General features: G+C 44.6%; 1 protein-coding gene across 1 annotated transcript; it reads right to left on the bottom strand.

The window, feature by feature from the left end:
• Positions 1-1,849: 1,849 nt before the first annotated feature.
• Positions 1,850-26,335, bottom strand: B3GNT2 (UDP-GlcNAc:betaGal beta-1,3-N-acetylglucosaminyltransferase 2). The gene is made up of 2 exons (XM_010951905.3): positions 26,093-26,335; positions 1,850-4,368 (listed from the first exon to the last, which is right to left on the bottom strand). Exon 2 carries the CDS (start codon positions 4,357-4,359, stop codon positions 3,166-3,168), a length of 1,194 nt encoding a protein of 397 aa, XP_010950207.1. The 5' UTR covers positions 4,360-4,368; positions 26,093-26,335; the 3' UTR covers positions 1,850-3,165.
• Positions 26,336-27,558: the final 1,223 nt, after the last annotated feature.

Raw genomic sequence — 27,558 nt, 5'->3', positions numbered from 1 at the left:
TAATAAGGTAAAGTTCAATTTCAAAATTGTTTGGCAGATGTTCCGAACATTTAAAAAATAAAGCCAATGTAGAACTAACAGAAAGGAAAAACGAATTGATCTTATAAATACACAGGCCAGCACATGAAGCATTTATTTTCTGTTCTAAACAAGAATTTTTACTTTATCTGATATTTTTCTTAAGGCAACTCACAGAGAAGTTAACTTTCGGCCCAAGTAAAGGCTTTGTTCATTGCAGCTTTCCTGGAATGAGCCATCCTTTACCTTCATAAACTTATTCTCCCCTTCTGCTTCTGAGGGAGCCAAGGCAACCCAAAACATCAGAACTTCCAGATCACACCAATTGGGGGTAGAAAAGTAGGAGATAGTCAGGGTGCCTTTAATTCTAGATTCAACTTCAAGGGTGACTCCGACTTCCTGCCCTTTTCTATTCTCCCTCAACCAACTCAAGAAAGGAAACCAGGGTCAGGGATGGAATGAGTCGTTCTGGTCGCTTTCATCCTTTCCCTCTTAAGGCCGGGCTGGTTTATGAGAAGTCCAAACTCTTGCAATGCTCCTTTAGCCTTTTGACCTTCAAACTCAAGACCAACATGACTTGGGAGTAACCACGAAAAAGGTTCAAATACCAATTTCCCCTGAGGTTTCAGGTGTTGAACAGTTCCCTAAGAATGAATTAGACTCTGACGCTTACATCCAGGAGCTGGAAGCTCAGGTGAGAATCCGTCTCATGGGCACCAAGAGAGGGCTTCATAGATTTAAGGACCAGTCAGGACCAGAATTGAGCCCAAGTGTGTGCAAAGCTCTAAAGCCGAGTATCCCTGTGCTGGAAAGCCCGTGAGGTCAATGACCAGTGCTGTGGGCGCAGGTCATGACTGCAGGAGAACTTCCCCCAAATAAAGAAGAGCAGAGATCATCTCACCCACCAAGTATCATCAGCGCCAAGGACTTCTGTTCAAACAATGGCGCGTGTCAAGTGGAGGCTCACAAAAGGCCCTCAGTAGCCCTTCCAAAGTGTTTCAAAACCTGCTACGTCTCTTCTGTCTCCACAGACTTGAAATCTCAGTGGAGAACCCATAAAAGAAAAAAATTAAAGAATTCTTCCTCAAAGGAGAAGTCTATTACCTGAGAAGGCCTGGCCAAGTTATATGGACAGAAGCAAATGGTGAACCAATTACTTGTGAATGTTCTTAGAGCTTCATTATTCTTCTCTAAACCTGACGTGCTGACGGAGCCCTCAGGAAGAGGTGCTGGCAACCACTGGGGCAGAGAGGTCAGATGCAGGCACATGAAGCCTTTAGGAGGACCAAGCATACAAGTCCCCAAAACCCACTTCACACAACTGTGCCCTCACATACACGGCCTCCACGTGCCCAGCGGGAGAGGACAGTGTGCCAACTGTTCTCACAACACTAATCCTTCTGTTTTTTGAGTTTCATCAAATGTTTACTTGTTTTTAATTGAACATTAGCAATTTCTTCTCAACCTAAGTCTAGGAAAGACACTTGAGTGATCAGAGGCTGCTCTATATTTCATCACTGCGGATACAAACCTCAAAATGGACATGGCTTACAATAATACAGTCTTTAAGATGGTGCTCCATGTCTTAAATTCCTTATACTCACTGGAAATAGGAGCATAAATAAATATTCATATCATCCTTTAAAGACTCTACATGGGAAAGCACTTTTACAAATTCTAAATGCAAATACAGATGACCCACTGGGACAGGGAAAAAGGTAGACTTCAATATTATGGTAATAGTTTCTAGGGGAAAAAATGGCCTCTTTGGGGTAAAATGCAATTAAATACAGGAAACAGATGATAGATTACTACACATTACACATGACAATTAAAAATACAGAGACTTTATTTCCAACTTCTTACAGTCCCCAGTTATCACATCCGGTAAGAATCCTCATCTCTATAAACACAAAAATATCTCAAGAAAGCATGTTACAAGATAGAATATATAAGCAATAGTTTGGTAGAATTTTATCAATTCTAGTAGTTCACATCCCCCCCCCCAAAAAACCCAAATTTTAAAATTCAAAAATAACAATTACCTTTATTTAACACATTACACATTAACACTTAAAATATCATGCTCTAGTTAAATATATCATCAACAACACTGTATACAAATAAAATATTACACAAAATATATTTAAGAAAATGTTTTGGTCTTTGATCTGAACAATAAATAAAAACACAGGCACTTCTACACTGAGACAGGGAAGCAGTTGCTACTCAGAATAATTATTTTTGTATAAGCAACATGTGAAAAGATGGCAAGTATAGAAATCCTGCAGTTTTAAACCAACAAACCATTCATGAAAAGGTCTGCAACTTCAATCTTTTCACTTAAAGTTCAAAAGTTACACATGTTTTCCTGGTCCACAATGAAAAATCAGAAACATAATATGGTTGCTGGAGTCAGGTCAATCTTCAGTTTGAAGATTATGGAATTACACTCATTATTTTCAGATACTAAAAATAGAGAACTATTATGATACCATCCAGCAAACCAAATACAAGACAGTTAAACTTTCTCCTGATGACTATAAGACCATAACAAGATAAACTGGACGCCACATGGTGATGATTCTCATTCTGTAAAATCACTAGATTAGCTTAACAAAATACTGTTGGGGTGGAAAGAAATTTTGACAGAAGTCAATTTTTCTAGACAATTTGAAAAATGAGTCCAAATTTCATGAAAATAAACATAATTCCATTTCACAAAAACCAGAGTCCAAACAATGAATTTGTAGCCAATAGGTGTATGGACACCTAAATTGCAGATAATTCAGTCATTATAATGGGAAATAGGAATATTATCATGTGAGGGTAAAACAAAAATAACTTAAAGTGGTCAAGTTCCAGGAACATGATTTCAGATAACAAGGAGGGTAAATCAGAAACTAAGGCGCACTGGACAGCAGGAAGGGTCAGAGCCAAGTGTCTCACGACAACCTCCATAAAAAATCCATCTGCTCTCCCTCTTCAGAAAGTACCACACAGTAGGGTTTAGAAGCCCTCAAATGGACACTATTTATGAAGGCAATTTTGATGCTTTAACATAGAAATTACCCCTAATGTGAGAGAACACAACAAGGGAGCTATTCGAGATATGTCTTTCTATGCAAAATTTAGTTTGTATATAGTTTAGCAATTTAAATGAGCGTTTTGCAACCGAGACCAAATATCAATCATCTCTTGAGGTTTCCTACTGTGTACTAACATCAGATCTAGATAGGAACAAATGTTATTCTTGTTTTTCTCTTCTATATCAAATGTCCTGAAGCCTTTGTGTTTCTCTGGAACAAGGCCGAGTTTCTGAAGGCACATTCCAGTATAAACGTCATCAATGGGGTAGAGGAGGACCCGGTCAGTTACACTGTACAGCCGCAGGGCCAGGTGGCCCGAGTAGAGGAACCCTCCTCCCCCTGCATAAGGCGGATACACGCCAGTGTAAACAACTTCCGGGATGTAGTATTTCAGTTTCTTATCCCGATGAGGTCCAGCATTGTGAATCACATCGCCTATGAACAAATCTTTGGCTTTGTTCTTGGATAAGCTATTCAAGTAATTCAGGATGTGATGAGTGTTCACAAAAACATCGTCATCACCCTTGAAAACGAACTCGGCATTTGGGCAGGAAGTGCTCACCCACCTGAGAAACAGTACTTCTTTCAGGGACAAGTTGAAGAACGTGTCTCTGTAGCTCCACATGAGGATGTCTTGGTGCTTCTCACTCTCAAATTTCAGCATATCTGAAAGGTCGGGATGGTTGTCCTCTGGGGGAGTCTGGCCCAGCAAAAAGACTCGCACCACTGTTTGGTTCCCCACATTAGTTTCCTTGCCCCAGGATTCTCGAATTGCCTGCCTTCTATCGAAATGTGAAGTGAGGGACTTAATTGCCAGCAATAAGAAAGGCTTCTTTGCACACTTATCTGGTTGATCAATAAGCAGTGAATAATTTCGACATCTCAAATACAGCAGAAAGTCTTTAAATCTGTCTGGCAAATTGTTGAAATCTGAAACCACGGATGTGACCCTCAGGTCAGGTTCACAATAATTCAGATGGCTGATGTTGGAAAATCCGGATACTTCCCCTGTCTGGTTGGGCAACATGTTCAAAATGGGATTGTACCTCCTGTTCAGCTTTTCTTGTTCCCTGTTCCAATATGCTGTGGAAGGCTCAGATATCTTCCAGAACTTTTCTTTGGGTATTATTACTTCCCCCTTTCCATTTTTTTCTTGGCTACTGCTTTTGGAGACTTCCACAATCAAATAAATGAAGACATTTACCATCATCAGGATTCCCAACAACTTTATTCTTCGACGTCCAACACTCATTTCTCATATCTGAAATAAAAGAGGAGGACTGTATTAATTAGCTTGTTGTCCATTTGCACATGCTCCCATGTCACTTGCCTCTTTGTCTTTTTTTTTTTTTTTTTTTTGGAGAGGGGAGGTAATTGGTTTGTTTGTTTGTTTTAATGGAGGTACTGGGGATTAAATCCAGGACCTCGTGCATGCTAAGCATGTGCTCTACCACTGAGCTATACCCTGTCCCCTCTTTGTCTTTATGTCCTCTCAGAATAGCAGTTTAGAGCAGATTCTAGACTTGTGCTGTCTGGGTTCTAATCACAGCCCTAACATTCTAGATTCGAACTCTGTGACTTCAGGCAAGTTGCATAACCAATGTCTCAGATTTTCCATCTATAAAATGGGGATAATAACTCATGTCAGAAAATGGATGGGAGAGCTATATGCTTTTCTATGTAAGCTTATAAAACAGTGGCTGGCCCACAGCGAGCTGTACATAGTGACTGTTAACACTGGCTGTTTTTGACACCAAAGGACAGAGATATTCATTTACTAAATAATTCATAGGTGGTTCAACTTCCTTGCTTAGACAAAGAAATATACAAATCAGTGTGCTGCAAAGGAATGTGCTCACAACTCATAATAACAAATACATTTTATATTTGTTATTATGTACGCACATGTACAGTTCTATGTAATTCATTGATTCTCTATTTCATTCTATTTCTTCTTCTTTTTTTTTTTAACAGTGGTTGCAATCTTGAATTGTTTCCCAACTTACCACTTTACAGATGAGGAAACCAAAGCAGAAAAATTAAGACATTTGCCCAGGATTGCAGGGCTAGGAGGTGAAGAAGACACTAACTATACTGAGTGTTCAGAGAGTTAAAATGAAAAGACGCACACCAGCTTTATCTGAATAGCCCACAACTGACACCAACACACATACCATCAACAGAAGAATAGATTATGAAACTGTGATATATTCAAACACTGGAATAACCCCCAGCAATAAAAACGAAAACTACTGCTACTAGCAACAGCAGTACAGTACTAGCGAGAGACAGACCTCAAATTCCGTTTACGTTAGGTTCAAGAAGGCAAAATTAATCTAGGCCCTGCTGTCTATAGCAAGAAGGAAAAGAGAAATGAAAATGACATTTCAGTGAAATATCAAAGGCCAAGAATAGATTTCAGGCTGTGGGCAACAAAGAACAAAGAAAGAGCAATGAGATGGTTTGCTAGGGCTATAACTCCAGTCGAACACTCTGGAGATGGATGACCTGTCCAAGAACAACCAGTTAGATAAGCCTGACATTAAAAAGACAACCTAAAAACCAAAAAAGTGGAGTGGCAATACACTGCAAAGAACTTTCTTATCAGGTTAATTCTACAACTGAGAATGTATCCTTAGAAAACAATCCCAAAGTAGAACTCCTTCTCAGGCACTGGGCACTGTCTCGATACAGTGAGCCTATGAAGTAGGTATTGTTACCTTTATTCCCATTCTATACTTGAGGAAACAGATTTAAAGAAGTAACTGTGTCAAGGGCAGAGCTGGAATCCTAGCTAAGGGGACAGGGTTCCAAGACCACCATGTCAAATGGTAGCCACTCTTCTCTGACTTCTAGAACAAAGTGTTTTTTTTTTTTTCTTGCAAGGGGGCAGGGGGTTAACAAACACTGATTCTTCTAAAATTTCAGTACAGATTGTGAAAGCTGAAGAAGAATGGTGTCAAGGAAACAATTTGGTTGGAAGAGCATAGGATTTTTTTTTTCAAGTATAGTTGACTTACAACGTTATATTAATTCCAGGTCTACCACATAGTGATTTGACATTTTTACAACTCATACTCCATATGAAGTCATTACAAAATATTGACTATATTCCCTGTGCTGTATATTACAGCCTTGTAACTTGTTTAGATTTTGTATTTTAATCAAGGGTAATGTTTCCCTTTTTTTTTTTTTAATATAAGATTTTTAAGTTCACTGGGTTCTAACAAATAGCCCCAAGGTAGAAAAAGTATTTGTCATGCTGAGAATGCTATGAAGCTATCATAATGTTGAACAGCCCAGATTAGATCAACAGGAATTCATGAGCTGTTTCATGTTTCTTAACAACTGTCCATTAGATCCTAATCCAGTTGTTTGTATTTACCACTGATAAATAGTTTTGGTTATGGACATATAAGTAAAACAAGTTTTTAAAAAAACTGTCCCTACCCCATACCCACAACTCCCCCAGAGCCTTGCACATCTACAGAACATCGCAGATGAAGTGGGTGCTCTCAGCTCACTCAAGTAAACAGCCTCCCATCACCACCCACCACCCCACTCTCCCCTCACTTCTCAACCACTGCCCACCCTCCACCCCTCAAGAATCCCACTACTGAGCGATCAAGAAAGGGCCTTCTTAAGCTTCCTCCAAACACAGTGGTTTGAAGCAAAAAAAATCCAAACCCCACAAGATATTTTCTACCCATAAATTACAGTTCTAAAGGGCCCCAAGTCACACACAACCTGAATAATTCAGAACGTCCACACCTAAGGCTAGAGTCCACACCCTCCTTAGGTCAGCTCCTTTCTGGGGAGCCTTTGAGCACAGCTGCTGAGAAACTGAAGGTCTGAGTCCAGTACACCTCTGGCCACCCACACTACTCTGCTCGGGGCCTAACTTGCAAGGACTAGAGAGCTCAAATAGACACTTTGAATGTATTTGCGTGGGAATCTGATAGTTAAAGAATTAGTCATCTTTTTAGCAAATAAATCATGGGTGGTTTTAAGCTTTTTTTTTTGGCTTCCAGATTTGAGACAAAACACTTTTCAAAAACAAACAACTCTCTGAATTAGGATGAACAATCCTAAAGTTAGAGTAGCACCTGACCCATTATCACGGGTCCTGTGGTCTTGCCCTTTTACGTGAACAGGCTGAAAGGAAGACAAGGAAAAGTATGAGGGTGAACAGAGAAAGACGACAAAGAGGAAAAACACCTGGAAGGGTTCTCAGAAAACACAGCACATGTTATGAACAGCTAACTACTTGGCAGAAATTTTCAACTCAGAAAAATAATATGGGTATCAGTAGAATATTCCTGAAATCTCTAGAGTCAAAGATGACAGCGTAACGAAGGGAAAAAGAGAAGCTCAGCACTTTACATAACAGGTTATGAACCTCTAAGCTCATTCTCCCAGGGAAAGATTCAGGGTAAATAATACGACATGATCCAGAGCAATGAGCCAGTTATGTGTCCAGGTGAGGGGGCAGAGCCATGGGTACCTGCCATCCGCCCAGAACTGTCTGAAGTGACGGTGTGAGGTTTCTTATCACTGAAAACACTGGTCCTTCTTTTGGGACTACTTTTTGAGGATTACATTAGGTTTGCTGACACTGGCTAAGGTTTCAGCTTCATCCACGGCAATTCAGGCTTTTTATTTCTACAGTCAGGATCTAGCCAAGACCTCCCATCCCCTCAGCCAAAACAGGGCTTTGTGGCTCTCAAAGGAAAACCACACTCGCCTTATGTCTGCTCAGGGATTCCAGTCTGCAGAACACCTTCCTGCCCATTTCTCATTTGTGCCCCGTAAGGGAAGCTGAGAGGATACCACTTTACCAGTGAGAAAAATGGAGGCTCAGAGGGGGTTAATTGAGCTGCCAGTTACCTAAGACTTCAGTGATAAGGCTGAGATAACACAGCCTTCAGGCTCCAATCCAGGGCTCTTTGGACCTCCTACTTCTACAAGGCACGGCCACATTCTTGTAACCTGGTCCAGGTCAACTGTATAGTTGCAAGGGCTGGCTCAAGACTGAAAAGACCCAAGGCAAATCATCAGGATACATCTGTTTGTTGATAAAATTCTCCCAAGAAAGGGAAATGGGAGTCTAGAAGCTCCCAAACCCTCTTCTGAGAAGGGGCCAGCCTTCCTTATCTAAACTCCCAAAATGCAGCTCGGGCTAACTCTTATTACTATTTCTAAAGGGCATTTCTTCCAAACCAACCTGAGGAGGAAGGATGGGAAAATCACCAAGATTCTCAGTTACACATTTCCGTTAGGTTTAAATGTCATCTTTCATTTGTGACCTAGGCGCAGCCCCTTGCATGAGAACTAGACACTTCCAACAAACCAAAGTTCGTGGAAAGGATAAAGCAGTGACCTCCATAAAAATATCTGTGGGAAAAAGCTCTCTGAATATCTGACTAAATATTCCCATTACAGACCTAAAACCAATTCCATGTCCTTTTTTGAGCAGGAAGTTACACTGCTCAAAAAGAATTTGAATGAGAAAACCTACCCTGAAGCTAGGGAAGATGTTACACAATCCTCACTGTGAAACACAGAACATTGCAAATAACAGAAATAGAAAATCCCAAATGCAAACACAGAACAGCCTTAGCTTTCACCTTGTACTTGGGAGTAAATTCTCCCCAACAGGGACTGAACAGTCTTCAAATTTCTCAAACACTTCAGCTGATTTTGTTTAACAACAACTTCCTTCTTTGCAATTCAAATGTTTAGAAAGGTAGGGACACACACACAAAAATGTGTGTTAGCTGAAAAAGGATTATGGAACAGTACAGATGCCATGCTTAAACAATGTGAAAATCCAGATAAAAGGCCACACAAAACCTAAACCGGTTTAATCGGGGCAGGAGGATTACAGGTTATTTTGAAGTTCTTTCGTGCTGCCACACCGTCTCCCCTCTTGAACAGCCTCTATCCCACATGTCTAGACTCCCCGGGGGGGGAGCACGCCACACACAAATCCTGCTGCGGGGTCCATTTCCACAGCCCACATCACAGCCCGTGCCTCGGCCCCACAGTCCCACAGACTCTCCCACACAACAGCCGTCCCTTCCGCAGGCCCGCGCTGTCTGCCTGAGGCCATCTATTAGAAAGGACTCCTAAAAATAAGAGTAAAATATGAACACATCTGCTTTAATACATACTTAGGCGCCACTGGCTATGTCCCAGGTACCAGTGATCCCTATGAAGCAGATACCCACAAAGAGGTGACTGAACTTGTCCAAGGTCACACAGCTGGCAGACGGCAGAGCCAAGATTCAAACCTAAGCGGTTCAGCTCCAGAATCTGAGTTTTAAACCATGGTGCCAGTGAACACTGCAGCCCAGGCTTATGATTAAAGGAATGAAAGGGATGACAGTCTGATTTTCAATGGTTAATCTTCTTAAAAAATCATTTAAAATTTTCAAAGCTTTATATCTATACATTTTAACCCTCAAAGTACCGTCAGTCAATATGGGAGGCAGGGTGATATCGTAAGTAACATCTGCTGAATGACTATTCTACAGTCATTTTATTTCCCAATATGCAGTCCAAACAATCCCAATGTTTCATTCCTGGACATGAGACTGGGAATCACTGAAGAGGATGATCCTTAAAGGTTTCCTCCAGTTCTGTCAGCGAAGTGCTGGCCAGAAGACATTTAAAGTGGTCATCGGCAGCCAGAAGGACTCATTCTCACAAAATTCTGAGTCAAGGACCGACTCCTCCCCCACCAAGGGGCTCAGGCATGTTAGGTAGATGGCCACCAAGAGCTAGTGACGGACACAGCCAGCAACCATACCCAGGCCCAACCCAAAACCTGAGTACAAGACTGTTTATGTGCCACCCTCCACCAACCTACCCAGTCCTAAGGTTAAGGAGAAAAGAAATGAAATGATGACATTTCACTGTAATCATAAAATGAAATGACCAGCCACTTCCGTCCAGGCAGGCTGAAGCTGGGAGGCTAGAAATCCAAGCCCCTGATTAGGTGTCAGGGGTCTAAGCTAGCAGCCTCCGTGTCCAGGGGGTCCTGCTTCCTGTTCCCTGTCCTGCACAAACTGGACACACAAATCCTCAAAGAGAAAGAACCCAACTCCTCTGCCATGTCATGGGGGCAGGGGACTTGAACGTTACTCTGCCTGCCCAATCACCAGCACCATCTTCCTCCCCGCTCCCCATCCTGGCCCCAGAATCCTGGCTGGAGTGGCTTTCTGAAATCCTTACCTCCCAGGCTGCTAACATATGCTGCATGGTCCTTGCCAGCCCTCTCCAGGTTCCACTCAGATAAAGAGACAAGGACAGTTTGCAGCTAAGTGATTCCGAGGGAGAGAGAACACACCCCAGCACTCAGGGTAGACAGCAGGGTGATAAGGGTGTGAGTGCAGCAGCTCAGTGGGAACAGAAGAGATGAATATACCTAGAGCTTGTTCCTTAACAGGAACAGAAAGCCTGGCCTGGGTTCTTGCCATGGCCGGGGAGCCCCAGGATTCCCCTACCACCTCACCTAGAAGCTGGCACGAAGAGGAAATGTGTGTCTGACTGCTTTCTGGTCTGCAAGTCACGGAACTACTACCAGCTAAATTCAAGGACTTTGGCTCATGGTCACTAGTAGTACCCTTCATGTTCAAAATTTAAAGGGAAAAGTATATATGATGAATCAATTCACCTACATGTCCCCACAGGTGACATTACACATCAAAGTGTCTGCTGGACAAGTTCTGGTCTCCACTGATTATAGTTTCCCCAAAGCCCAGTGTGGCTGATTTTCTCAAGTGGTATTTATCATTTAAAATCAAATCAATCACCAAGTTCATTCTTCAAATAACACATACAGAACTTTCAGAAAAGGAGGAAGAAAATTTAGTAAACAATGACAGGGAATTAACCCTCTCAGAGGCCATGATGCCCCTGTCTTTAGTAAAACTGGTAAGAGTTTTAGATCTTCAGTCTACAAGATTATGTCATAATAAAACAAGGCTGGTAGATGTTCAAGGACAGAAATGTCCCAGGATCCATTTTTACTTTGGAAAGTCAGCCTGGTACCCTGAGTCAGACAGCCCAGAGTTAAATTCTGGTTATGCTACCTACTCGCTGTGTGACCGTATGCAAGTTACTTGTCCTCTCTGCGTCCCAGTTTCCTCATTTGTAAGATGGGGATGATATAACCTACCACACCAGTTTCTTGTCCACCAAGCAATGGGCACTCAATAGTTCCTCCTGGGTTCCGATTTCTCCACCAAACACTAAGCGCATTTTTCAAGTTTCGTCATTCATTGCCTTTCTCTAGAAACCCACCTGAATAAACAGTATTTTAGTCATCTGGTCAAGTTCATGGAATACAGGTGTTCAGTAGAAATTAGATTAATTAAATACACACTTTCTTTGAAGAAGTGACACCGGAGAATCTCATGTGTGCTGGGCAACGACATACATATATTTATGTAACTCTGCCTCACTTTATAAAGTACTATACTAGGAAGAATTTAAAGGATTTTCTAGAGTTTAGGGGCGATAAGGATATCAGAAGTAGTGAGTCCACATTAGACCTGGGGGTTGGGGCAAGATCTGAAGAGGTAAAATTGGGGTGAAGAGCCCAACCCAGCCCTCATTTCCCACCAGCAGCCCCAGACCCACCCATGTGGGAATGCAGGCACACGGGACTCAGAGGAGCTTCCTGCTGAGGGCTCCGTCCCTCCTCCGGCAGCACACCCAAGCCAGCAAGCCTCCACCCATCCCTAAATAGAGGAGCCTCCACACTTCCTTCCTGGTGAGGGGAGCACCTCCAGCAATTGTTCCCCCTACTGAGGCCATGACTGTAGAGGGACAGGGTGAATGTGCCTAAGGGAAGGAAGGCCCTTGGTAGACACTTAAAACTTGGGGGCATCTATTTGCCTGAGTGGGAAACCATTTCAGAAAAGAAATGCTGCATGTAATGCAGGCAGTCACTTCCTGGGAAGCTTAATGTGTCTGGAAGCCCTTGTTGAGAGCCTGTACGTGGCTATGGCTTGGTAAGTGTTTCCACTCCAAGCTCCAGAACCTACGTACAAATGGGTATAGTCTGGCAGGCTCTCAAAACACCCTGAGAGAAACCTTCTAGAGATTTCTCTCAGATTCATCCTTCTGTTAGCTTAGGTGGGCGACACAGGATGCATTTTAGTCTGGGTCCAACCAGGAGGCAGAAACCACATAGTAACTGAAGCAGGGGAAGTTTAAATATAGGATAACTAGTTTGAATAACTATAAAGATAAAATAGAACTCTAAAGGGTGCCCTGCACCGGATGAAAAGTACTGAAGCAAGGATTAATGGAGAAGAAAGGTTCAGTGCTTGCAGTAGAAGCTACAGGTGGCAGCTCCCGGGTGCCCAGGCCAGAGGTGGTCCAGTCACCAGGAAAGCAGGAGCAGCACTCTGGGGTGCAGGCACAAAGCCTGGAACACACTTATCCTTTCACCGTCCAGCACCCAAGAGCACGGAGCTACCCATGTTGACTGTGGACACTGTCCTTCTTTTTAAATCTTCACACAAAAAAGGAGCTCTGCTTGTTTCAAACGACCCTGTCGTTCACGTGCGTCCTTCCTGATTTCCACTCCTCACGCCCTTTGCCCATTTTCTATGTTGGCATGTTCGAATCTCATTAAATCTTCACAAAAAGCTAAAAAATGTGAAGCAATTATTCTGAGGTCACAAAGCTAATCCGGGTGGAGCCAGCACTTGGACCCTGGACCCTGAACCCAAATCTAAACTCTTACTCAAAGAGGATTTCAAGAATCCCCCAATAAAGTTGTACCTAAAAAAAAAAAAAGTTAGGAAATTAAATCCTGGCATTTGTGGGTACCTGGAAGATGTAGGTAGTTCCAAGGAAAGCCAGAGGGTCGTTTTATTTTTCAGCAGCACGGAAAAGTAATGACGTAGACAAAATCACCAGCTGGGAACCACCTGCTGGCGGAAGGTGCCCAGAGGTCCCGGTGTGCTAAGGCAGGCACCTGCCCTGCCACGGGTGGAATCCCTGCAGGTGTGTGTTAGGTATTTTTCCACACTGAAGGTAAGAGACTGGCATGGGCTTAAAAAGTGGCCTGGTCTAACAAACCCATCCTTGCATCAAGAGCCATCTACACAGAGAAAATACTGCCTTTCCCCCCACCTCGCCTCCCCTCCAGCACCACAGCCTGAGGCTGAAGGGATCCCAGCACAGTCCTCCCACCTGCTAGGGGTTGACCCCGAGCTGCCTAGAACCCAGCTCTCCCGGCTCTGAGAGGAAGGGACACCAGCTTGTGTCAGAAAAGGTGACGGAAGAGCAAGTGTTGGCCACAAACTGTGCCCTCTCACCCTCTTACTTGTTTGCTCTGGAACACGCACACACATTCCACACACAGGCCATATCCCAATTTCATGACCACAAAGAAGCCATGAGAACTTTTCCCAGGGCTGCACAGCTCTCTGACTCCAACCAGCTCACTTACAGAAGAAGAAACCAAAGCACAGCGAGAGGCACAGAGCCAAGGTCAGCACAGGGAGGAGTCCCTGAGTGGGAATCATCGGTGACAAAATCCTCTTCTCACAGTTTATAGCTTCAATTCTGGGCCACTGACATACAAAACACAAGGCCAGAAAGGCCAATTGCCCCAGCATCACCTTCTGTGGTGCCTTCCCAGGTCCCTCCCCTGCCAGACTATGGTTTTATTACTTCCTCTCTGCAGTTTTCACACCTCGCACAATTTCTCTGACTTACCACACCTTGTTGGTAACAACTCCACAGGGCCCCCAGGGCAGAGGCTGGGCCATGTCACTTCTGCATCTGTGGTCTGCCCCTCAGACAGTACAATAAATAATTTTGAGGACAAGAAGGACATAAAAGGGGAGGGGCAGTAAAGAAGCAAGGACTAACTAAAGGAAATCTGTAATTCTTTGATCTTTTTTGCTCTCTTGCTCTAAACAAACCAGCGCTGAGTAATTTCACACCCAAGCCCTACATTTCCAGGCCCCTGGGATATCCTCCCTGGCCCTCCACTGTCTGTCAGTCCAGGCCACTCCTTTTCATAACCATCATAAGCCTTTCCCAATTCCTGCACTTTCCTCTCAATGCCCCACGCCTCCCCAACCAGGGCAGCATTACTGGATGCCATTTCAATGCAGGACATCACCTAAAGAAATCTCAGGAAAGTCTCATACGACTAAATAAATCTGTAAACAAACATAGGCCCAAAGGATGAGAGGAGGGGAGGAAGAAGGCAATTAAAAATTAATAAAAATGCTTAAACATAAATTACAGTACTGGGCTAGAAACAGAATCCCATTATACAAATTAAGTTATCAAACTGACCTTGTATAAATGCTTCTGGAAACAAGCAGGCCATGAGCCATGGCTGGGCAATCTCAGTGGGCAGAGGTGGGGAGGAGGAAGTAATTTGGTGCTTGCTATGTGGGCAACTTGTGCCTACAGTCAGTCACACACAGAAACACTGGCGAAATCAATTAAGAAAGAATATTTTTATATTTTTTGGAAAAGAATCTGGAAAAGAGATTACTGTCATTTTACACAGTAAAATGCATGAAAAGTTCAATTAAGACTAACTGAAGAAAATTAAAAGTTGACTTCCCTCACAGTTTTAGGATTGACTTTCAAAATTATATCATTCCTCACCACTTAATTCCATGGGTTGTGATAAATGACCACAAAGAGAAGTAAACATTTTCTTTAAATATTTTATTTTATTTTGGGGGGCAGGGAGGAGGTAATTAGGCTTATTTATTTATTTACTTAATGCAGGTACTCCCTGTGAGAAGTAACATTTTAGACTTTAAGACAATCACTTTAATGTTAAGCACTCAGGCAGCCATTTTTTCTGGCAAAGAGATTCACCTATGTCACTTCTGAAAGGTATGCTATAAACTCTTCCAAATCAATCACTGCCCTTCTCAATCCTATCAAAGTATATCTGGCAATTCTTGTCCCCATGAAATGTAGTTTCACAGTATCTCCAACAATACTTGCAAAACAAAAGTTTACATGTGTTCACATTTATTTCCAAAGTAAAACCATAATCTCAAAATAAACATTGTTTGAACATGCAGCCAGCTCGCACTGCATATGGCATTTTAAAATTAGCCTTCTTTTGTAACTTCAATGATATTTAAATTAATACCAATGACATTCATTGCGTTTATCGTAAGTAATTTAATAAATTATCTTGGGAAATCTCAATTTCGTGGCTGTTGGGATGAAGGCTGCTGGTGACGCATTTTGGTACAACAAAGGGGATGTTTGTTAAGGAGCATGAATCACCTCACCTTGGGCTCCAGGACTCCCTGCTTGGCCATGTGGAGTCTCTCAGAGAAGCAGCTTTGAGATAACTGCCTGACTTTCTTAAAAATACACATGAAAATCACAGAGAGTTGTGCAGAATTGGCATGGGCAGAGATTTACATAATGTTGTATTAAAATAAAAGGAATCAACAGGTCTGACATTTTGGGAGAGGGGAAAAAGCCATGAAATGAAGAAATGGGGTTGAGGGACCAGGGACACTCCTTACAACAAGAGAAATGAATGAGAGCACACCAGCCCCAACCTGTTCTCGGGGGCTCGACCATGTGCACAGGCCGGGAAGCGTGCCAAGGGCCCAGTGGGATACACGGTCCTGGGAAGTGCTTCCTGAGGTTTTCTCATCTTACAGATAAGTGAACTGAGTGAACTGCTTCCAGAAACTTGTCTGAGGTTCCCAAGATGGAGAGTCAAGGGAGGGAGCAGAAACTGGGGACCCAAATGGGCAGCTCCCAGCCCACCAATCCACCCCAGCAGCTGTCAAACTTGAAGACAGGCATGGAGCTGTGTGGCTGGCACAACCCAGATGGAGGAGAGTACACATCCCTCACTACGGGCTCTCACAAGACTCAATCCTAGATCCAAGTATGCTACCCTCAAAAGCCCCTTCTGGGCCTCCTGGGCCCCAGCCCGGCTTAAGAACTGCTGTCCTCATTCACATCATGGCTCACACTGGCTTCTCCCAGCCTGAGACATCCATTCTCTTGCTTCTTAATCCTGCCCCTATCCTTAAAGGCCCAAGTTCAAATCCCTCTGCCTCCTCCATGACAACACCCTGGGTTCCCCCAGTGCACAGTATTTAATCCTCTCCTCCTGGCACTTGGGGTCCCCAAAACAGAGGCCCCTCCAAAGGAGTACCAAGAGCTAGTTACCTAGAACCATCTCCACCCTCAGCAATGCTTCCTAGCCCGAACAGTTCCAGGTGAGCTGAGAGCCGTTCTCTTTAACACTGAGGGAGGCAGGACCAGGGGCTCCGCACCCTGGGGGCTGTACCAGTGCCAGGGTGGGGGGAGCACCTACCACCTACTCGCTGAGCACCAGGCACTGCTCCTCGCTCACACATATTGAGCATCCAATTAAAATGGGTGCTCCCCTGGGATGCCACCTCTGCTCCAGAGTCAAGGGCCATCCTCCTCCCAGAAGACAACCTTTCCAGTGACAAGTGACTCTGGGGTGGCAACTTCAGGATGGGGTACCAAACAAGCAGAATGATTCCCCCTCTCCCTCAGCTCCCATCTTCCAGATGCCTATCCTGTTTCTTTTCCCTTTCTCAAAGGCTGTTAAATTTCAACAAGTTACTGATAGATGCTTGAAGATTGTTTTTAGGGTTATTTTTTAATATCAAAATAAACCATATGAATTTAAAATATACATCCTCAAAACAGTGACATTTTGGTCTTCTGTCCAAATGTTCTATTAAAGCAGAAGGTATTCAACCAAGATTTATGTCTACACATTTAAAGAAGGGATGAAATAGTGACATTGCTTTCTCTGGCCACCTGCCAAGAAAAATTTATGTTGCCAAAATAAGAGAGAACATGCTGTTTGCTCAGTATAGGAGCACACTGCTGAGCAGCTCAGAAATTGGGCCTCTTTTACCAAGCAGTTTAAATCACCTAATTCTACATGTGTCTGTGAATGTTACCTTCATATATCATACACTATCACCCCCATGGAAACATCAGGGACCATGGCAATCCCTGTGTCTCCCAGCACCGTTTGTTCCCCCTGTCCACTCCTCCCTACCCCTGGGGGTCCAATCGCTCCGAGAAGTTCCAAGTCTCTACACTGATGACTCGCACACCCATCCCTGACTGTCCAGCACGGGCTTGCCCTCCCACTCTGGGTGGTGTCCAAACAGCCTTTTAGTCACGCGTGGGGTAGGGACAGAAAAAGAGAGGCCACTGTGCCAAAACCAGTGATGGCCACCTGAGGCTTCATTACATCACTCTGTGTATTTGCACTGGCTTGAAAATTTCCATTATAGTTTTTTTTTTTTCCCCTCAAGAGGAGCCATCAGAACCTTGAGAAAAGAAAATTCAAGAGAGAAAACAGTCAGTTAAAAATAGGAGTATTCATGAGAGATATTTTAAGTTCATTTGAAGAAAATAATTCCTTATGTGGTGAAGGGAGAAGAAAAATAAAAGGCTGCATCTCATTTACTTAAAGAATAAAAGCTACATGAGTTCCTTATAAACAAGTATCAAATTTAGCTATAAAATAATAAATGTAAAATACTCTGTCATTAGTTCCAAAGGTTAAATATTTAGAGCAGGTGGTATTTGTACCAACCCCACTTTAACCCTTTTAATGTTAGACAAATAGATTTGATTCTGAAAACATCACCAGGCTTTCACTGAACAATCTAGAGCCAGACTTAAAAGTTGTTTTTTGTCTTAAACATAACTGTGCTACCCCGTGATCAGGACTCAAAAAAAAAAAAAAAAAAAAAAACCCACTTCTGAGAAGCATTTGGATGTTGAGTGCTTTTCAAAGAAAATAAACAACAATAGAATTCTGAAGCACAAATTATAAGTCAGCAAGTTTATGGTCCATGGAAATAACCTCGCTGGAGTGTTAACATTTTCATATTCATGACTGCACTGGATTCAAACAATCAACATAGGAGCTTGGCTGTGCAGGCTTTTTCCTATTAGGCAGGGGGTGGAGAAGGGGAGGGAACCTACTAATTGGGTTACCCTGGTTACAAAGATATTTGATGTCAGCTCAGGGACCCAAATCTGCTTCAAGCTCTCCACATGGACCAGTCTCCCTTTTCAGTAAGTCGCTCCCCAGTCTCTGCAACATTACTGTCCCTCTGACAGCCCTGCTGACCCCTGGTGTTCTGTATCAACTTCACCCTCCCCTCAGAGCTCTCCCTCTCCAGTAGCTCCAGCATAGGCTCCACCCCTTCTCCATCAACTTCCTGAAAAGGTTCCATTCCTGGTACGCCCCTGTGTTGTACCCAGACCTTCCCAATCCCCTTCACTCTCTAGAATCTTTACAGTCCTCAGCCTCCACTAACTTCCCGGAGCACCTAACACTGCTGGCTCTCCACTGCCTACCCCAAGTTCAAGACCACCCCCAACCCCAATTCTCTACTGGTTCTCTTGCATTTTGGCAGCATTTGCTTCTGGTCCCATCTCCTGAAATGGGCACTCTCCACAGTCCTGGGCTCAAGCCTACTGCTCGGTCTTCCTTTGCCCTCCACTCCTGTCCTGTAGACCCACTACCAGACACCACCACAGTCTCCAACGTCCCGACGTTAAAAAAAAAAACCCAGTATACCTGCATCTATGGGCCACTTCCTTCACACCTCCCTGAACTGGTTTCCACATCTCATCCCATGAGAATCTTTCTCTCACATTCCCTTTCAAATAGATCACACACATACACTTTAATCCTTTACCATCCCTGACCTGCTTTGGACCCTCAGTTTTCCCCCAGCAAGACTGATGCAGTGACCTAATTCAACAAATATCAAGCATCTACTTAAGCCAAGCAAGGTTTCGAACAGACCACAAAAAAATGAAGTTACGTGGTCAATTATCACAAAGTTGATAAGCATTTAGACGCAATAATACAAAGCACAGCACGCACGCACAGTACCACAGTACGGGGAGAAAGATGGGGCCAGTCAGAGAGAGAAGGTGGAGTGAAGGGGGAGGGAAGATTCCAGGAAGAGGAAACAGCCAGTGCAAAGGCCAGAGACAGGAGAGCTCGAAGGCCGAAGGCCAGTGTGAGCTGGGGGAGAGGGAGGAGCAGGAGAGAACTGAGCCAGGGGCCTGACAGGTGACACAGAACTTTGGTTTTACTATGAGGGAGGCTGGAGGATTCTGAGCAGAGAAGTAGGTAAAGCAGTTTCAATTTTTAAAGATTCCTTCAGCTCCTTCCAAAACAGACTATTGCAGGGCAAATGGGAAGCAAGGAGTCCCATTAGGAGGCCATAAAATGACCATGATCACACCTGCCTCACAGCCGCCTCTCTGGCTCAAGCTCATCTTCTCAAATGCAAGCCTGACCATGACATGTCACCACATCCTCTCCACGACAACTTTCCACAGCTCCCCAGGACCTCTGTAACTATCGAATGCCACTTCTCTGCACAGTCACCGTGGCCACACTGTGTCCTATTACCCCTCCCTAAGCACCCTGCCCTTCAAACCCATGAGATCACCTGCCGTTTCCCTGACACACCACAACAAGCCTGCAATCCTCAACTGCCTCTGCCCTCCTTTCTTTGCCCTTGAGAAGTTATTTATTCATCTCTCAACGCTAAGCCCCATGCCACTTCCTCAGGAAGCCTTTCTTGGCTGCCCCTCAAAATGCACTTTCCTTGCACCTCTACCAGAGCACTCTCTCGTTCATTCCTGGTTAGAGTTCCCCCTAGACTGCTAACTCCTTGACAGCAAGAACTGTGCTGACCCATCTCGGAATACACAGGGGCCAAGCACAGTACAAGACATCACAGTGCTCAATCAGTGCATGCCAGCTAAGTGAACAAATTGATCCTTTTGTTATATTTCATCCTGAGGTCCTGGTAGGGGGATTGGGGTGGGTGGTGGTTGTCCAAGGACAGGTTCACCCCCTTGGCTACTGTAATCTGGAGGCCAGGGCTCCCTCTGATGGAGCCTCTGGGGACTGCATGGTACAGACACAAGTAGGGGCCAGAGTGGGGATGGAGTTGAACCCAGGCCTTCAAAGCCTCTGCCCTCTCAACCAGGTATCTCTAGGAAGGCCCACAGAATTTGTTCTACATTTGCCTACAGTGTTGGCAATGTGTTTTTCCTTGTCTCATTCTACAAGTACGCAGATGTAGAGAAAAGCTTCTAGAATGATCCCAACCAAGTTAATAGTAGTTAACAGTATTAAGAGATGATGGAATTAATTTTATTTTCCTTTACTTTATCTTGACTTTTTTCTCCTAAATAAACATCATAAGAAAAAAGTCTTTTAGAAAGAATGCCAAAGTACCACCAAGTTATCTTTAAAGAATGGCTCCAAAAATAAAAACGTATTAAAAAAAAAAAAAAGAAGGAACACATAAACACTGGAGACAATTGACTATACAATACCACTTATAGAGGAACACTATAAAAAGAGAAAATGTTTTAAATGGCTTGTCTGAAGCATGCAAGTAACAACTAGTCTTGTGCTTTCATTTCTGAATTAATTATTTCACAAAACATAAAGCAGGAAAATGTTGTTCTGGGCATCCTGGGTACTTACTGATGCCTCTTAACTAAATGAAACTCTTCCATGGGCTTCATAATCGAGTGTAAACCAGCTGTCATCACTGCACCCTAGCTCATAACACACAGGTGTCCGATCAGCTCTAAATGGGACACTTCAATGACTGTCATTTTATGCGTAACAGAGGAAAATGTTAATTAAAAATGATAAGGGACCAGGGGAAGGTCTAGCTCAGTGGTAGAGTGCCTGCTTAGCATGCAAGAGGTTCTGGGTTCAATCCCCAGTATACCTCCATTAAAAAAAATTAATAAAATGTAAAAGAAAAAACTGAAAAATAACAAGGGATCAACTATCAACAAATAATGTCTTATTTCAGCTAAATGCTACACCAACAAAGTGTTAAATCAACAAAGATTTGGCTTCTAACTTTCAGTAAAAGACCTACACAGCTTTTACAGGGAAATAGCACATTAAAACACAAAAGATGTAGTTGCTTTAGTTATCACCTTTTTAAAGAAATAAAAGGAGGACAAGGAAACTGTATGTCAAGGCATGATGCTAGGTATTTTATATGTGCCATCACATAATTTTCTTAGCAAATCTGAGATAGGGCTTTATCTCCCCTATTTCACTAACTAGTAAACTGAAGCTTAGAGTAGCTCATCACACGGTGCCCACAGTCACATAGTAAGTGGCAAAAATGAAACTCAAATCCAGATCTGTTTCACAAAAGACTACACATTCTGTAAATTCCACTTACATGAAGTTCAAAACAGGCAGAACTAATCTATGACAATATGAGTCACACCCTAGATGATATGTCAGAATTACAGTTCCCTCTAGGGGCTGGATACTGGCTGAAATGGGATACAGGGACCTGCTGCGGTACTGAAAACGTTTACCTCCTGACCTGGTGGTGGACGCACATTCATGAGCTGCACACTTAGTATCAGTGCACTTTACACACTCTACTATATGCTACACCTCAAGGTAAAAAAAAAGTCCTCCTCTGATCGACTCCAGGTTCATGCTCTTTAACCACTAAAACACCACATGACCATTTTGACAGAATCTGGCCACCCTCTAGAATTGATTCCCTTGGATAATAAGTTTTTTTAAACACTCTGGTAAGCAAAGTACATGCTAATCGCATTAGAGTGAAGACATCTGAACAACAAACCTGTTTTTAAATGCCACAGAATGAAAAGTAGAAAGTATCAATTTCCTTGCTACTACTGGGAATTTCCCCTCTGTAACCACATCAGAATAAAAACAATTTTGAACCTTGCTCTAAGGGAATGATCATAGATGCACAGAAAATAATTTGTAACCAAGTCCTTAGAGTTATCTATGGAAATACCTAAATCAGACTACACAAAATATTTCAAGAAATACGTTATAACTTTATCAACAATGCCCGCTCTCAAAAGTTCGAATTTCGTTACAAAAATTAAGACAAGGCAAGAAGACAAAGCTTAAGGGCAAAGACCATAAAACTCACAGCAGGGGCAACACGCAGTGAGTGTAAAATCTCTGTGCAGAGTTGTAACAAACAGAAAACTTGTACAAACAACTTTTTCCAGTAGTGAAGTAATTGTGTCACGTATGCCCTAATCAGTTCTCCATCGGGTAGCAAGCTCTTCCCACCCAAGCTCTGCTCAGACTAGCAAAGCCTCATCATCAGCTGGTGATGATGAAATCATTACATCAATTCACTCGAAGGCTAACCCTACACATACATATACCTCTTATTCAAACGGTAATTGCCTCTCCTGAGAGAGGAATTTATTCATCCTCCAAGTTGGAGACGTATTTAGCAAGCACCTAGTAACAGTTATCCCACCTTGGGGGAAGGTGAGAGGGAAAGCTGGATCCACACCTGTTGGGTGTATGTATGTGCTTTGGTCTTTACTGGGTGCTTTTGATTTTCCAAGTCAGGAAACACAATTTTCAAATGATCAGAGCCCAGTTTAAATCATGTTTTAACATTCCGTACACACCAAAAATGCCAGGCAAGTGACTGAAATGATTTTAGTTTCTCCTGACCATTTGCATATAAGATCAAAAGGCCTTTATGAAGATTTTGCAGTACCAGTAACTTATGCACCACCGCGGGCATGCTGCAGTGGGTTACATAACCAAGTATTATCCCAGACGCAAGAATGTCAATGTTTATAAAAGTAACCACTTGCATTTATTAATTTTTAAAGTCTTTAACAAACTGTCCAATAAAACTGTCAAAAAAGAAAGTAAGTAGAGTCAAATATTGTGGCTATTAAGCAAGTTAGGATGAAATTTAAAACACTGACCTGGTATGTTAAGAACAGAGTGTGATTCAAGCACATTCACAGCCCTGGTTCAGCATTCCTAAATTATGGTTTAAGAAAACACCCCAGGACTGTCAGAAAACATTAAAACTTAAAAGTTTTGAAGGGGAGCAGAATATGCCACCCCAAAATATGTCACTTTGACACACTGGTTATTTTGAACTAAAATTACTTGAGAAAACAGCCAGCAAAGGACACTCTGACCCTCCTTTGTCCCCCCTGAAAGCAGGAAATAAATCTCCCACGTGAAGGTATCCTCCCTGCACCATGAGGGGAGAAGGCATTCTTATCAATAGAGATAGGAAATTCAGGGCTGAAAAGACTATACAAACAAACCTCGTTACTTCTTCACTAATTAGCTACCCTAAGCCCAAACTCCTTTGTTTTGTCAATCCTTCAGAAATTGGTTTCCTTTGGTCATTTCTTTGAGTTGTGTACTTTTATGGGATCCTGTACACAAGAAATCAAATTTGTTCTTCTCCTGTTAATTTGTCTTATGTCAATTTAAATATTAGAGAGCCAAAGAACTTAGAAGGGAAGAAGAGAAAAGTTTTCCTCTCTAGTTTCAAAATTCGAGAAACAAAGGATTTACCTTTTCTCTTATCCCTGCCTCAGCTGAAAAAGTCCCACACATTTTTATCCAGAAATCTTAACTTTATACCAATGGTGCATCATGTAAAGCAAAATGATTAACTTTTTTGGATTCTCATTAATTCCTAATGTGACTCTTCTTTTTTAAAAAAAAGCCACACACTTCAACAAACTGTAGAGTGTAAAATCAACCATGAATTATCAGTTCCACTTCCTACTTTTAGCAAAACTTTAGTATCTTAGAGAAATGTGAATTGTGAATTTGAAAACAAGGAAATCTGCAAAACTACAAACCACTGATGTATACTCAGCTTTTCATCAGGGACTCAAGAAAAAAAATCAATTCGTAATTTTTATAAGCATATTATGTTTATTTTCCTCAAAAGGTTACCTCATTCCCTGGATTTTAAAAACTATCCACATTTGCCAAATTTGGCTGATTTCAGTCTCAGTCAGACAAATCTAAATGGTTATTGTTTTTGGTAAGGGGAGCTGATGTCTGGAGGAACTTCTATATTGATTATACAGTGACCACCACTTACTGAGCACTTCTTCACCCCCATGATGCAGAGCTAGGAGTTTGGCAAACCTTATCCTATTTGTCCTCGAAAACAATCTTGTAGAGCAGACACTACCATTTCCAAAACCAGACATGGAAAATGAGGCAGGGATGATAAACAACTTGTCCAAGGTCACTGAACAGTATGTGGCAGAATCAAGACCAGTGAACAGTGAGGGTGGGAACTTGGAACTCCCAGGGAGAATTAAGTCTTTTGTCATACACGTGCCATTTGCGCAAAAACTAAATGAAAAGCAGTGAGCTCCTGTAGGGAGATTCCCAAGTGAAAAAGCAGTATTCCAAATTGAAAAAGTACTTCCAAAGAGAAGACCTAAAGATAAAGACATCAGTAAAGGCTCGGCGGAGGAGAAAGGTTTACTCAATTAGAGTTCTGCAGAGCTCCCGAACTTCCCTGGTCTTAAAACCTAACTCCCAAATTCCACCAGGCTTACTAACCTCTACTCAAAAGTAACAGAAGGGGGAACTAGGACAGTGGGAAGAAGTGACCGCCCAGCCCTGTCCTTCCTCTGAGTCAGCTGTCAGATCCGCACGGGAGAGACCATGAGAAGGCTGGGATTGAGAGCCCCAGGCCTGGGCTGGGCTGGGCTCGGCTGGGCCCCCGCCTTCCTGGCCCCCGTCCTGGCCTTGTCGGCCACCTCTTTAACCATCCCATTACCTCCCGAGGCAAAATTACTGTGGAAGGATTTGTTATAACAAGCCCATATTCACCAACTGGCTTTGCAATCTGAAATCTACAGCAAGGCTCCAACAAGGGAGCGACAGGAGAACATGGTATAATTGTTCCACTATCGTTCTACGAAGTTGGGGAAGTTCAGGAGGCCATGAGGGGCAGGAGAGACAAGACAAACACACCACCCCTACGTTTTAGGAGAGGGAGCCTCCTCGCCAACCCAAGTTTAAAATGTAGATATTATTTTCAGAGATGAGCTTTTCCTCCGCCACTTGTGGAGAATATCTAGGCTGTTCCTCCCCACTTGATGGGTAGACAGTGGCTTCTAGGGCTCCCCAGCTCTGAGTGGAGAATACAGTGGCCTGGAAATTAAGGTGACTCGGTTTTACTGCCTCCAGAAGGGTCCCCCTGCCGTCCCGGGGCAGCTGCCAGGACCTGAGCCTCAATACCTCAAGGAGTCGGCACCGAGCACCCCCACGCCCACCCTCCACGCCAGGTGTTTTGCAGCAGTCGGCTCGACAAGCTCCCCGCAGCACCCACCCTTCCCCCTGCCCAGGTTTCGGTCAAGTAGCGTGGTTAATCATTCAACACGGGCGGCGTGGAATATTTTTGTAGAGGTCAAAGCGAAAGGTTCTCCCTAAGTTTCACAGAAACTACCCTTTAGGGACCCGGAGGTAGCAGTGGTAGGCGGGTGGGGGTGGGGAGCGACTGCTGGCGGCTCTTTGGCTCACAAAACACCTGATCTCCCCATGCGGCACCCGAGGCAGCGCAGTGTGAGGGTGTGGGTGCGGGGGTGCCAGCGCAAAATTAAGCACAGCCCCCTCCCCAAAACGCCCGTGCAACCCAGATGAGGACGCTTGGCCCCAGATGCCCCCTCCCAAAGCCTGCATCACTTCGACGCGGGCTCCCCCGGAAGTTGGGGTGCAGCGGGGAGGGGGAATGTTCCCTAGTCCCGGGGGAGTGGAGGGTGTGGAATGGAGCAAGAGGCTTTTTAGACACGCTGCTGCGGGTTTCGTTATCCACTTCCTCTGGGGTAAGGAAGGTGGCCGGGGACCGAGGGGGAGTACGGAGACGCCTAAATGCAGCAGGAGACACCTAGAGACAGTTTCCTCCGCTGCGGCGCCGATACGAAGCCGGAACCGGCGAGGAACCGGGTTGTAGGGGGAGACAGAGGGGCCAGCGCAGGGGAAGCCGGGGACTAGACAGCTAGGAGGGAGCAGAGGGAGCCTGGGGAGGTGGGGGGAGGGGAAGTGGGGAGGGAGGCGGCGGGAGTGCACACTCTCCCGGCCCTACCTTGTCCGGGAGCAGCTCCTGCTCAGCGGGGCGGGGGCGGGAGATCGCGGCCGCATCCACGTCCCGGCCGCTCCGCGCGGCTCAGCCCGGCGACCGCCGCAGCTCTCGCTCCATGCGTTGTGCCCGCGATGGGCGGCCGGACTGTGTCAGCGGCGGGGTAGCTCCGGCTCGGCTCGGCCTGGCCTGGCTCAGCTCCGGCACTTGTTGCCGCCGCAGCCGCTGCGCCTCACTCAGGGTTCCAGCTCCCGGCGCCGCCGCCGCTGCCTCGGGGCTCCTTGGCCCGGCCCCGGCCCTGCCCGACGCGCCAATCAGGCCCGGCACCGCCCCTTACGTCACCGCCCAGCCCAGCCCAACCCGCTGCCCCGCGCCCCAAGTTTGGAGAAGGCGCCGCTCCTGCCTGTCTGCCAGTGGGTGCCTTGGGACCCGCCCAAGCTCGTGTAACACCTGGCTTCCGGGGACCCTGCGGGCCCACACCTAGAAAGCAAGAGGTTAAAAGGGGAAAAGCGGACCCCAAGAAGTAGACCTTGTGGGGAAAAAGGGCAGCTTAAATTTCAAAGAACTGTTTTCCAACTCCAGTCTAACTTAAATCCCCCTTGCAGTCGCCCCTTTTGTAGACATCTGATGTTGGAAGACTAAGTACGTGGCCTTGTGAGGACTCCAGTGGCCTCTTCTGGCCGGAGCCGGTTTGTGACTAGTGCTAGACCGAACCCTGGCCACCCAAGTGCTTGGGCAGATGTGCTCCCCCTCCCCAAATCCAGGGTTCCACCATGGAAAGTGGGGCTTGGGAACCAAAATGGGACTTGACCATTGCTCTCTGCCCACTTGGTACCTGCCGCCACCTCTTAGGTGCCCAAATGAAGTCTACTTGGCACTGCTACCCGATCTTCGGATTTATGAAGTCGCCCAGGACATGGGGAGGGGGTGGTTTTAGTTCTCCTCTTTGTGCTGTCTTGCAGAGAGTTCCCTCAAAGCTCCAGGCGACTCTCGGGAAGCCAGAAACTCAAGGTACCCTGATGCTGGGCCTCGAGTCAGCGCCGCAGCCCAAGGGACAGGGTGGATACCTAGATGCAACCTTAATGGCTGAACTCTGACACACATACCTCCAGCTCCCTCTGGCTGAATGGGGACTTGGCGCCAACCACACCCACCCGCCGCAACTCCCGAGACCACTGACGCACCCTCCTATCCCAGCGCCCCCGTCGGCTCGCCAGAGCATTGCATTCTAAGGTGAGTCCAAGCTGCGGCTGACACAATTTTGAGGGCCCCAGGTGAGCCCGACGCGACCCTGGTTTAAAAGGTCCAGTGCAGTCAGCTCGTCCTCTACACTCCGCGGGGAGGTAAGCCCAGAGGCGCACCTGATAGCGCTCCCTCTCCTCCCTTCGTCCTTATCTCTCCAGGAAGAAAGCAATCCCTTTTAGATAATCTGACTAAGGAATTAAGAACACCACAGCCTCAATTATTTGCAT

This window comes from Camelus bactrianus, chromosome 15 (genome assembly GCF_048773025.1).
Source record: "Camelus bactrianus isolate YW-2024 breed Bactrian camel chromosome 15, ASM4877302v1, whole genome shotgun sequence".
NCBI classification, from domain to species: Eukaryota; Metazoa; Chordata; class Mammalia; order Artiodactyla; family Camelidae; genus Camelus; species Camelus bactrianus.
This window is presented reverse-complemented; position numbering and strand designations above follow the sequence as displayed.